Genomic DNA, 12,432 nt, shown 5'->3' with positions numbered 1-12,432 from the left:
TGTTTGACCATCAAATAAGGCTACCTCTGGCATGCCGAAGCACAACGCACAGCCAGCTGGACATAGTTTAAACATGTGCTGTATGTTCATTTCTTTTAACAAAAATGCAGTAAAATTTTGGTATTAATTTCAATCAATACCTCATCTAAAACAAAGACCAGGACAAAATCACAGTAAAATTAGATTTTGGGGCCATCTGTTGGTCAGAAAGTGGCATTGCAACATACGGGACATTTTGCTCGGTATGATGGATGTCGCGGCTCGAACAGGACAGAAACGTAACGTAAAATAATGAAATTGACCTCCTACATGTGTAAAAATATGTACTTAATATGATCAGTAATGTTATTGTTCGATTAATCGGGCTTACAATAGTAGAAAACTACTGTTACTTGGGTTAATTATGTAATTGTATATAACGGTTCTTGTACATTTAAGCCATAATATATTTAATAAAATTGATATAAAACACGTCCAAGTGTGTAACTGATTACTTGGTTTATAATAAACTCCCATCTGCTGTTCATCTTTGACTACATTAAATGTAATGTTGATTTATGTCTTTCAAAACATCCATAAAATGTTGTTGTAATTATTCTGTTAATTGCAGATCTTGTCAAGTACAAAGAGACTGATAAGAAACGAGTCCACAAACAAATCACGTGTTCTTGGATGCAAACACTGAGAAGTCCACGTACTTTGTAAAGTGCTGTAAAAGAGGAGCACAACATTTTTATTTGGCATATTTGTCCTTGAAAACATTTTTCGACATTAAAAAAATCTAATGTTGCTATAAGACCACCTCAAGATTTCATGTCAGTTTTTACTTGAAATGATAAATAAATATTTGGCCTCACTGTAAATCTCACTGTGCAGCTGTCCTTCTCACTTGCAGACCCCTTCGTGTGATCGTGTGCGTGGCTTTGTCACGTCGGTGCTACTGGTTGCTGCGCAGCGCCATCTACCATCCCATCATGATCTCTGTCCTGGAAGTGCTCGTATAATAGCAGAAGTCTCCGATGCAGCATTGCAGTATTTCTGGCTGCAAGCAGCCTCCTATCAGGTAATTCTCACCGTCAGCAAAGCCAATCCAGTGCCATGCAGTTACAAGAGCTTGTTTCAGATTTACATCTACAAGCCTTTACCTTCCCTCTGTGAGCGCAACAGCAACAGACCTTAAATACTGATCTGCATGCGTAGCTTTACATCAGCTTTTAGGCGTTCCCATCACTGATGGAAACCTGACGTCTAACCTGCCACTTTTCATATCCTCCCTGATGAACTTGATGTGTTGCAGGTATATAGATGTGTGTGCATACTGTTGAAGTGAGACTGAGCAAACACAAGGAGCATAACAGACCAAATGTTTCCATTATTTATTGTTGAAAAGTAACCATCAGACTTTCTAAGGCAGGCACGTTCTGAAAACACAGCTCTGAGTCAAAGAAACGGACGCGAGTCGAGTCCAGACCGGCAGGGACGGACATCTGTGCTGCAGCCCGATGACGAGTCAGTGTGGGCTCTGCTGCAGGTGACGCTCACTGGCTGTGTCCCATTTAGGGTCTGCACGCTAGAAGTACGCGCACTACGTACGGTGCGCACTACAAGTACGAGAAGTGTGGAAGCGAGAGGCTTGTGAAATGGGACGGTATACGCTTCGTCGCGCTGTTCAGGTTGCCTAGCAACCATGATACTAACCGCGAGACACCTTACACACAGCTTTGCGTACTTCAAGCGTGCAGTCTCTTAATTGGGACACAGCCACTGTCTGCGCTCTCAAACAGGAAGTTATTTCTACGTCACACAGGAAATGAGGTCACACAGAAATGGAAAAAACTCTAAAACAGGAAACGGACGCAGATCTCTGAGACTTCGACTAGAGTTTTAAATCACGAACTCTAAACCAATGATAACTCTTAACAGGACAGATACCGACTGATTAATGAACCGATCATCTCAGCTGAGGCCTGAGCCGCACACCTGAACCTGCCGTGCTCACAGGACCTCACTGATGACTCTACCATGATTGATTAGAAAAGCAGCCGTGTTAGGATGGAAGACACGTTCAGTGCAGCGAGACGAGGAGGTGATCGGGCCGCGCGTGGTCTCAGCGGACGGACGGACTCCTCCTCAGCCCATGTAGGGGTACTTCCACTCTGTGAGGGGGACGTGCGTCCGCTTCACGGTCTGCGGAGACGTCCACCTGAGGACGTAGTGAGGACCTCCAGGTTTGTCGTTTGTACCTGCCACACAAAGCAAACAGCACTAAACTTATGGTCACACGTCGTCTGGTCCTCGCTTACGTTTTGCTCGGAGTCGTTGTTTGGCGTTCCCGACAGGTAAAGTGCCCTCTGGTGGACAAACTACGTAACACGTGTAACAGGCGTTGACAAATATTTCAGACATATCTGCGATATTCTGATCAGACATAAGAAACCGTCGGCAAAACAGGAAGTACTCGAGTAAATGTACTCTGTTACGCTCCAGCTGAGGTCAGAGCAGCGGCGACGCTAACCTGAAGCTCTGGCGCCCCCGAACGGCTGCTGAGCCACGATGGAGCCGGTGGATTTGTCGTTGATGTAGTAGTTTCCCGCGGCGTTCCTCAGCACGCTGGAGGCTTCGTCGATCACCTTCCTGTGACGGAAACAACCAGAACACACAGAGTTCAAACTTCCTCTGAATCCATTGCTGTTAGAGCTCCGCCTCTTTCTCACTGTAACCCACTGACAGTCAAACAGGAAGTGGCTGAGGGCGAGCCTTACTCGTCCTTGGCGAACACGGCTCCGGTCAGCGCGTACGGCGACGTGGCGTCGATCAGCCGCAGAACCTCTCTGTAGTCCTTCTCAGGATAAACGTAAACGGCGAGGACGGGCCCGAAGATCTCCTGCAGAACACGCGTGTTCATTTAAACACGCAGAAACACGGGATCAGGAAGGCGGACACACGCAGATGCCGTGAACATGACAACATGCCATCGCGAGGAAAGCAGCTGAGGTAATAATGATGCGTGACACTGGCGGTGGGGTTTTAAAAACAACATGGACGCTCACGCAGCATCACTTCATACTTGTGCTCGCTGTCAAACATTGTGTCGCTAACAGACCTGAGACAAGCTCGTCGACACGCCTGTGCGCGCTCGCCAAGCTACATACATGAAACTGTAAACAAGGACTAATGAAGGATGCACACAGGAAGCAGGGAGACGGTTACTGCGGCCCGTACCTCATTCATGATGGCGTCCTGCGGGTCTCTGGTCTCGATGATGGTCGGCTCCACGAAGTAGCCCTTCTTGTCGTCGCAGTTTCCTCCGGCGATGACTTTCAGGTTTGGGGAAGACTTGGCGCGTTCGAGCCACTTCTTTATCCGCCCAAACGACTGCAGGAGGTGACGAGCAAACGGGGCTCATGACGTACACCCACCGACATACTAACACTGAGACTTTTGTTGTTTCCGAGCAACGGGATGTTTACCTTGTCGTCGATCACGGCTGATAAGAAGGTGCTGAAGTCCTCGACAGGCTGACAAAACAGAGGAAATCAGTGAGACTCAAACATCACGCACTTCTTGCACTTAAAACCTGCTCAGAGCGAAACTTTAGGACCGCCCCCACGTCCTGTTTGTGGCCCACGGCTGACTGAGTCACCTGCTGCAAATCATTAACGCTCAAATAATGCAGGACGTGAGAGTGAACATGACTGCATGCTTCTGCACGTCAGGCTGAATCACCTGGATGTTCTGTCGGAGGTTTCTTCCTGTTCAAAGGGAGTTTTTCCTTCCCACTGTTGCCAAAGTGCTGCTCATAGGGGGTCACATGATTGTTGGCTTTTTCTCTCTGTGTTATTGTAGGGTCGACCTTACAGTATAAAGCTCCCTGTTGTAATTTGGCACAACTGAAAACTGAATTAATGAACATCTAACCTGAATAAATCCTGATCACTTATGAACAGCTCAGACTTTTCAAACCGCTTCTGTGTGCACGTCTGAAACGACGCTAACATCTGCAACTCGCCCACAAAACCTCAAACACGCACGGACGAATCGGCTGATACGCACAGGACACGCCACATCCACACGCGGTCAAAAGACACAGATTAATGCTGCCCGCTTCGCACAGATGTAAGCTGCGTTCAAGTCCTGGTGTAAAGCTGGGACAGCGGGCGTTTCTTTTTCCAAACACACAGAACAGCTGGTCTCCCCACCACCACAGGAGCCTGCTGGGAGAAGTCAGGGAGCAGCATGTTTGTCACTGTGTGTCAGCCAACTCATCCCTCTGCATTTGAATAGAGAAATAATCCAGGTGATGTTAGCTTAACCACTAATCCTGAAGGCTGCTGTGTCATTTAAGAATTTAATGGGTAAATCTCTTTGTGGCAGAGCTGCTCTGTGTATTTACAACGCCTGCTTTACTTAAAAACAAACAACAGAGGAGTAGAGGAGGATAGAGGATGCCCATTTGTCCCAGTTTTACACTGGGACTTGAACTCAGCTTACATTAGTGGGTCTGTGTGAAGCCGGCACCACGACACTTGTCTCAACATGCGGGCGATTCGTCCACACGTGTCTAAGGTTTGTCAGCGAGCGATGTTAGATCCGAGTCGTCCTTCACAAAGAGGTTTTCAATGACCCGTTCTGATTCTCGGCTGACGTTATTAAAAAAGCCCAAACAGATAAAAACCAAACTGAACGTGTTACATGAAATCTGAAGCGAGCAAAGCCGCTCCTGACCACGCAGCAGCTCTCTGTACTCACGTCGCCCACTCGGATGTCCTTGTGGATGGCGAGCAGCTGCTCTTTGATCTGCGGCCACAGGCTGTCCGGTACGTACATCCTCGAGCAGGCCGAGCACTTCTGACCTCCGTACTCGAACGCCGAGCGAATGGTTCCCGTCACAACGCTCTGGACCTCCGCTGACGTGTGGACGAAGTGGAAATTCTTCCCCCCGCACTCTGAAAGCACAAAGAAGTGATGGACACGAGCTGCTTTTAAAGACAGTAGTGAGAGCAGACAGCGAGGAGCGCTCCTGACCTCCTGCCAGTCGAGGGAAAGTCCTGTAGATGTCCAGGTTCTGCGCGACCTGCTTCCAAAGACGCTTAAACGTCCTACGAACACAGAACCGTTTGTAAGAGACGTACAGGCGGAGGACGAAAGACGTTTCACTCATCAACTCTGACAAAGCTGAAAGAACCGGACACGCTGACAAATCAAGCTGAAACTGCAGTTCCACGGACATCCAGCAGAGGCGCCGGCAGCGAGTCAGCATGTTAACATTTATAACAACTGTTATAACGGCTGAATGAAAGAAGGACGAGCGTCACAGTTTTATATGCTGCTCAGTCCTTTAACAGGAGTCAGAGACAAGCTGACACCTGTGGGAGGGGACAATGTTTTTACATCTCACCTGTTTAAACTGCTTGTTATTATTAGGGGCGTGGCCTTTTTGGTTGACACAGCTTCACCTGAACTGAACCTGTGGACTGTGTTTGTGCTGCTGGAGTCTTCTGGAGTATTTTAATGATCTGATCAATAACTGCTGTGAGGTCACTGTACTAACAGAGCGTCCAAGAAGGCGGAGCTCCAGTTTTGATGCACAGCGAGATTCAGAGATTGAATGTTTAGACTCTGCAGGACATTCTTGTGTGGAAACAGTCGTAAACATCCTTACGGCATGCTGCCGGTGAAGTTGATGCCTGCCAGGTGCTCCGAGGCGGTGACGGCGTCTCCGAACACGGGGCCGTCAGCGGGCAAGAACTGGATGATGTTTGGCGGCATGCCGCACTCCCTGAGGATTTTATACACAGAGTAGCTGGCAGACATGGCGGTGTCACTCGGCTTCCAGAGGACGACGTTACCCTGGAAGACATGAAAACAGTCCACAGATCAGGGAGAGATCCTCCATCAGCCACAGCTGAAACAGGACAACTTTATTAAAAAGCGAATTAATAAATACAGCTGCTTCTATTAAGAGCAGTGTCATGCTGGTCTATTATAAACAAATCAATCACGCAGCATGGATGCACTTCTCCCCAGAAGGAGCGTGGCAGTCAGGTCCGTGAGCGGCGGCACTACGGGGAAATCGTCCGGCATCTTGGAGCTTTGGGAACCTTAAACCTGAATCTGACCTGTGGGAGGTGTCGGGCGCATCACCTGCAGCCTCGCACTGCACTGTCTGTTCATTAAAGTCAGAAGAGAACGTGGAGCCACCAGTGGGCTGCACACAGTGTGAGTTAAATTCACAGTCGGACTCGAACATCAGACACTGAATCTCAGCTGGTTGGTGAAGTTGCAGAGCTGCAGAAACAGCTGACGTCGCGGGACGCTCGGCCGCGTCGCTCATAACGACCCCTCGCGCCGAGTCACGCCGAGTGGAGCCAAGTGCGCGGCGGTGAAAGAGGCTTTTGTGAGTCAGCTGACACGACCACACTCACCATCAGAGCCGGGGTGCCCGCCAGGTTTCCACCAATGGCAGTGAAGTTAAACGGAGCCACAGCAGCTACAAACCCCTGAAAGAAACAAAGACATGAGAGCGGTCAGCTGCAGCCGAAGCACCGCCTCACAGGTCCACCTGGTTACGCGTGACACGGGAGGCGTTCCACATGTCACGTGCCCCAGAGCGCCGTTTCCTTCCACTCACGGGTTCACAGAAAAAAAAAAGCACACGCAACAAGAAAACCATCATAATCATCGCCGTGACCAGCGCTTCACAGCAGGTCCAGCGCTGGACTACACAAAATCATCGCGCTTCCACTTATGGCGACAGCAGGAAGTGATGTCATGTTGTGCAGAGTAAAATGTGTTTCTGTTGTTGCTACAGCTAACTCTCAGCCTCCTTCATACACACGGCGCTTCTTCTCGAGTCATACTGAACACGTGGCTCGCTTTAACGAGCAGGTTGTTCCAAACCAACGCCACCACAGCGTGAGCATGTGACTCCGAGTTCACGGTCAAACAGAAACAGCTGACGGTCGAGCTGTGAATTCATCAATCGTCTGCTGACGTCAGCGTTGGGACATCCCGCGTCGGGTGGCCGGGTCTCCTACGCGAGGAAGTCACGATGTAACCTGATTTTTACCTCCAGGCCTCGGTACAGCAGCGTGTTGGTGCTTCCCTCTGCGTCCAGCGGCTGCTGCCGCTGCAGCTCGATGGCGTGTTTGGCATTAAACCTGAAGAAGTCGATGAGCTCCGCGGCGGCGTCGATCTCCGCCTGCACCACCGTCTTCCCCTGAACGCCCACAAACGAGACAACAAGGGAAACAACTGTAAGGACACGCCCCTCGTTAATCCGTCACCGCCCCCCGGCTCGCACCTACCGTACCTGTCCGATCATGGTCTTGGCCAGGATCTCGGCTCTCCTGGGTCCGCTGATGACGTCGGCGGCTTTGAAGATGATCTGAGCTCGGTCCTCGACGGGCTTCAGGTCCCACTCCTTCCTCGCCGCCACAGACGCCGCGATGGCTTTGTTGATGAGCTCCTGCACGGGACACAGAGGACATGACCAAAACATACTGACAACCAGGGTTTCTGCCCCGAGAGCACGGACGCTTCACGATTAGAGGGCAGGAGTCCCGTCACGCTGCACCTCCGTCACTCAGACCTGCGATGAGCTCACCTTGTCAGCGTAGCAGAACTTCGCCACCTTGTGTGAGTGATTGAAGGGCTGCAAGAGGAAAGGAGAGAGAGCGGTGACCCCTCAGCGTGCGCTAAAGGTAAACGTGACCAGACTGAGCGACCAGCGTTTCCTCACAGAGAGCTGGTATCTGATGTCTTTGGTCCACACGTGCTCGTCTCCCACCACACACGGGATCTCCTCCGTCCTCCCCTTCAGGCTCGCCAAGGCCTGCAGACACACAGCAGGGAGTAAGGAGTGAGAGGGGTGAGGGAGGGGTGAGGGAGGGGCGAAGGAGTGAGAAGAAGGAGAGGGTGAGGAGGAGCAGAGTGAGCTCAGACCTTCAGCAGCTCCACCCTCTCATGGCTGCCCTCTTTGAAGCTCAGGATCGGCTCATTCTTCACCTCCACAGCTGCACAGGGGAACGTCTTAAACCTGCAAACACACACACACACACACACAGACACACACACACACACACACACACACACACACACACACACACACACACACACATCAGGGTACATAAAACCAGCCTGGAGCAGCTGGATTTGAGCTGATCAAACTGGTCCCACTGGGAGGATGCTGGACTCCTGAACTGTGCAGCTAATCAGTAACCAAAGACACACACACACACACACACTCCTCGTACCTATGGTACGACAACTTTTCTCCGTGCCCCTGGTACACTGCGCAGAAAAACCTTGCCACACACACACACACACGCACGCACGCACGCACGCACGCACACACTCTCTCTCCTCTCTGCAGCTTTTCTGCTGTCACAGGGATGAGCTGACTGAAGGGAAGCCGTCTGTCAGGACCTCCATGTCTTCACGTCACAGCTTCTTCTTCTTCTCTGCGACCCCCTAATGTGTCGCCCCCCCCCACATGTCAATCACACGCATCCTTCCTCCTATTGGTGGTTGCATCAGTTGCCGCGGTTTCCCGAGCGTCTCAGAGCACTGACATTACAGACTTACATGTTTCTCTGCTGGGTCTGTTGTTTATCTGTGCAGGTGTGCGTGAGAGGAAGATGAACCGAGGCCGTTGTAGAGCCGCGCTGTTTGCTGATGTTTCTCACGACCTGGTTATTCCAGCTGGATCCAGCTGAGCCGGATCGCTGCAGCGCCTCCTTCATCTATGATTAACCCGTCTGAACTCTGAGCAGAAGGTCGGCCAGCTGCTGTTTGCATTGGAGGAGGAGGCGGCGACACGCCGGCTGGCGGCATGTCGGGCATTCACACACACCCATGTGGCTCTGCGGCCCAAACGATGACAGCAAAATGAATCTGAGCCCGTTCAGTGAAAATCATGCGAAACGCAGTGGATGACCTTAACGAGCAGGTAATCCCGTGTAGCAGTACCTTAACGTTAACAAGCAGCTCTTCTGATTTTGATTAACACACGTGGCGTTCGTGTGGTACGTATGTCAGGTTGAACTTCAGAACTGACCTTAATGTAAAGACTCAGGATTGCCACATACAGAGGTTACCCAGGCGAGGCTACAGATTCACCTGGAGCTCAAATATCATCATTTCACTCAGACAGGACAACAAAACCATCCATAATTCAGAATCCTCATCGCTCCTATTTTGAAAGCTCTGTTGCTACTTAATTGCACTGTAAACCCAGAGTCATCGACACCCCTGAAACTCCCCGTTTTAACGGCCCACATAAGGCCGGTGTGATCTGAAGAGAGCCCGTGGTGCCACGTGTGCTTTTAATGTAAATGACTGACTGTACAGGTGAACGTGTCATTACACGTGCACTGCAGGCCACGCCATAAAACCAGGCGGTGAAGGCAGCATGACATCGATACTCCAACGCTTCCAAGGTGCATTTTCCTTGAACCACTGCTTCAGTGTGGAAAATCACATGTGACCAATGAGGTCCCCTGAATAAATCACATGATTGGTCGAAACCGTCGATAACGCTTTGTATCGCCTCAGTGCCGTGTGAATGTGCGTTTTTGAAAGCTGGAGACATTTTCAACAAGAAAAGAAACAAAAACAGTGGAAAATGATTGTTTGTCATTAAAATCTCGATCCCATGGAAACAACCACACCATCCCTCACATCCTCCGTTTCCCCGGCACGCCTTCTTCAAACTACTACATAACAGCAGTTTACAGAATCCACAGACCATCCATCTTTGCAAAATTGTGTTTCATCGTCCACGCAGACCTTCATTACACTCAGCACCATTAGTTCAACATTGTTACGCTGTCTCCTTTTTCACCACTAGATGTCACTGAAACGACGCTTTGCATGAATGAACCGATTTTCAGTACAGTTGGTGAAATGGTTCATTGCTGGTTCATTGCTTTATTTGCGCAGCACTACACGGCTGAAGGGTTTCTTCCTGTTCCCACTGCCACCAAGTGCTTGCTCATGTTATTCACCTCACGTTATAAAGCTCCTTGAGATGACTGTTGCTGTGATTACTGTACAAATAAAACTGAATTGAATTTAGGTATTTTTCCACGCCCTCCGGCCTGGACTGGTCCCTTTGGTTGTGGCTCCTGGAACCAGCTGTTTGACACCAAGTTTACACACTGACTTCTTTATCAAATGTTTGTAAGATATCTTGTTTGTTTTCATCTGAGCCTCTCGGGTAAACACACCTTTCAGGTAAATGGCGTAATAAAATGTATTCTTAAAGATCTTCCGGGATTAATGGAGTGGTACCCAGATGGCACCACCGGAGGTGCGAAAGGTAACTGTTGCCCTATCATATATGTATGTGCTCTTAATCTGAAAGGTATAAATACGGAAGTGTGTGAGGAAGGCGTGTGCCTCTGAAGTAAAACTCTAACAACGTGTATGTGGTTTATTCCTCCATGAGATGTGCGAGTTACCACGGTATTTCTGCCCTAGAGAATGGAACATCCAACAGTAACAATGTCTAGCAGGTGTCTTCTTACATGTGCTCCCTTCCATTTCCCTGAATGTGTTGGATTATGAAAGTAGTATTAAACGTACAGTACTTGAGTAAAAGTACTTGGTTCAAGTTTGTGTGCAGTCAGTTCAGGCAGCAGCTGCCGGTCAGGTGTCATTACATAACCTGTAAACCTGTCACAAGCGACCCACTGGACCGTTACCGCCCCACACGACCAGCCTGGACCTCCACGCATGATCCGTCCCGTTACAGCATCGGTTATCGATCAGGTTATCGGAGTCGGAGGCCCTGAGGAGGCTAATTAGCTAAATGACATGCTGCAGAACTCAAGGAGTCTCGTGCGGGAGACATGCGCAGACCTACCCCCTCCAGGACCGACACACGGCCGCCCTCACGTGGAGCATCTTCCCGCCACAGGCCGCTGATTCACGCTGAAGGAAAAAGCCTATAGACCCGCTAGCAGAGCCGATCTGGCCGGAGAATGGATCAATAAACGATCGGAATCAACTTTCAGGTAACACCGACCCCCCCTCGTCGACTACACACACATCCCAACTCACTGCGACCGGGAAGGGGACACTGGTTTACTTATATCGTTCAAGTGCTTCACGCTGTCGCTACGCATTGGTGACATAACTCTACTTTACTAACGTGTCACTAGAAAACCACTCTTAATCTCTCAGATTGGACTAAAGAAGAGCAAATATGTTTACAAACCTTCAGGAATCATAGATCCCCCCTCCCCACTACCTACGATGGAACCTTCCACAGGCGAATCTGCCATTGGCTACTCAGTAACCAATAAAAACAGGGTTAGGGTTAGGGTTAAAACAGGTCAGCCAATCAGAGGCCATATTCCAGGGGTCGGAACGAGGCTCCATATTTAACAATGTTCTTGATCTTTCGGTCAAGTCTGCAGTGTCTCTCTGATAATTTATTTGATTGTATTTCATATTTAATGTTTTTTTTATTTTATAGATACTTTTGCGCTTCATTATTAAAATTGAATTGTATAGTATTAACTTAAATTAAACAGAAATTGTATTTTTTTAAGTTAAGTATACAACTCAACATGTGTTCTGTATTTTAAATAAATCACATGCACATTAAAGTGGCCTCTTTCATGGCTGTCCTGTTCATATTTGTGTTGGGCTGGCTCCAGTCCTGAGGTTCACTGGACTTGTGAAACCAGGAGGAGCAGGTGGATTATCTTTCTGAGAAGAGCTGCTGAAAATAATCAGAATACTTTATTCTGATTCTGACTAAATGGTGGCCATGAACGATGGCTAAGTTATGAGAGCCAAAGATGAAGCACGTTGGCTCTCTGAAGTCATGCTGTCATTTACGTCATGAAAACGTTTATTTAATCCTGCTGTCATCTGCGTGAACTGCAGTCAGTAATGACACAGAAGGACCACAAGATGGAGACATAAACCTCTGACTGAACTCAAGACGAGACGAGATCTTTTATTATCCACAGGTTCTCAGGTGGAGTCTCTTGAAGTAAAGCCAGGTGTGCCCTCTGAACATTATTACTGCATATGCACAAAAACAATGCTTTGATTTGAAAGGTTCAGAGAGAGTTTAATGACTCCATCAGTTATAATTTCTGACCAGTTTAACCAACTAATGATTATTCTTATATTTTCATATTCATATCTTCCTAAATGTTCTTGTCTCACAGTTTTCAGCCTACCACAGAGTCACAGTATATTTTAACGTGTGTTTGATGCTGCATGTAAGACTGTTTTAAATTTATCTGTGAACTGCTGCTAGCATTTATATTTAAAGCTCATAATACATAATATTATATTTGTAATAATATTTAAAAACGTTAATTTAACTTTTTAATTGTATTTGTATTTAATTGTGTTTTGATCAGCCATAAACTAACGACGACACACCTACACACACACACACACACACAC

The 12,432-nt window shown here is 48.5% G+C and overlaps 1 protein-coding gene across 2 annotated transcripts; it reads right to left on the bottom strand.

The window, feature by feature from the left end:
• Positions 1-1,361: 1,361 nt before the first annotated feature.
• aldh4a1 (aldehyde dehydrogenase 4 family, member A1) lies at positions 1,362-11,050 on the bottom strand. Of its 2 annotated transcripts, none has more exons than XM_085407714.1 (15): positions 10,868-11,050; positions 7,945-8,038; positions 7,742-7,834; positions 7,607-7,654; positions 7,313-7,468; positions 7,070-7,219; positions 6,426-6,500; positions 5,663-5,850; positions 5,026-5,099; positions 4,750-4,946; positions 3,471-3,518; positions 3,223-3,375; positions 2,763-2,884; positions 2,516-2,634; positions 1,362-2,243 (listed from the first exon to the last, which is right to left on the bottom strand). In XM_085407714.1, exons 1-15 carry the CDS (start codon positions 10,906-10,908, stop codon positions 2,131-2,133), a joined length of 1,671 nt encoding a protein of 556 aa, XP_085263840.1. In that variant the 5' UTR covers positions 10,909-11,050; the 3' UTR covers positions 1,362-2,130. The 2 variants fall into 2 exon arrangements, with proteins under 2 accessions (XP_085263840.1, XP_085263841.1); XM_085407715.1 differs by lacking the exon at positions 10,868-11,050 and adding an exon at positions 8,587-10,837.
• Positions 11,051-12,432: the final 1,382 nt, after the last annotated feature.

This window comes from Rhamphochromis longiceps, linkage group LG5 (genome assembly GCF_057381845.1).
Source record: "Rhamphochromis longiceps isolate RC_006_pf linkage group LG5, R_longiceps_female_GT1.1, whole genome shotgun sequence".
Taxonomy (NCBI): Eukaryota; Metazoa; Chordata; class Actinopteri; order Cichliformes; family Cichlidae; genus Rhamphochromis; species Rhamphochromis longiceps.
The sequence above is the reverse complement of the archived record's forward strand: the minus strand, read 5'-3'. Positions and strand labels throughout refer to the sequence as shown.

Excerpts from the sequence above, each read along its gene's own strand:
- aldh4a1 (XM_085407715.1), bottom strand. The coding sequence starts at position 8,744 with ATGAAGGAGGCGCTGCAGCGATCCGGCTCAGCTGGATCCAGCTGGAAT. Across the intron at positions 7,835-7,944 it reads AGAGGGTGGAGCTGCTGAAG|GCCTTGGCGAGCCTGAAGGG; the intron begins GTCTGAGCTCAC and ends GTGTGTCTGCAG. Across the intron at positions 2,244-2,515 it reads CGGGGGCGCCAGAGCTTCAG|GTACAAACGACAAACCTGGA; the intron begins GTTAGCGTCGCC and ends TTTGTGTGGCAG.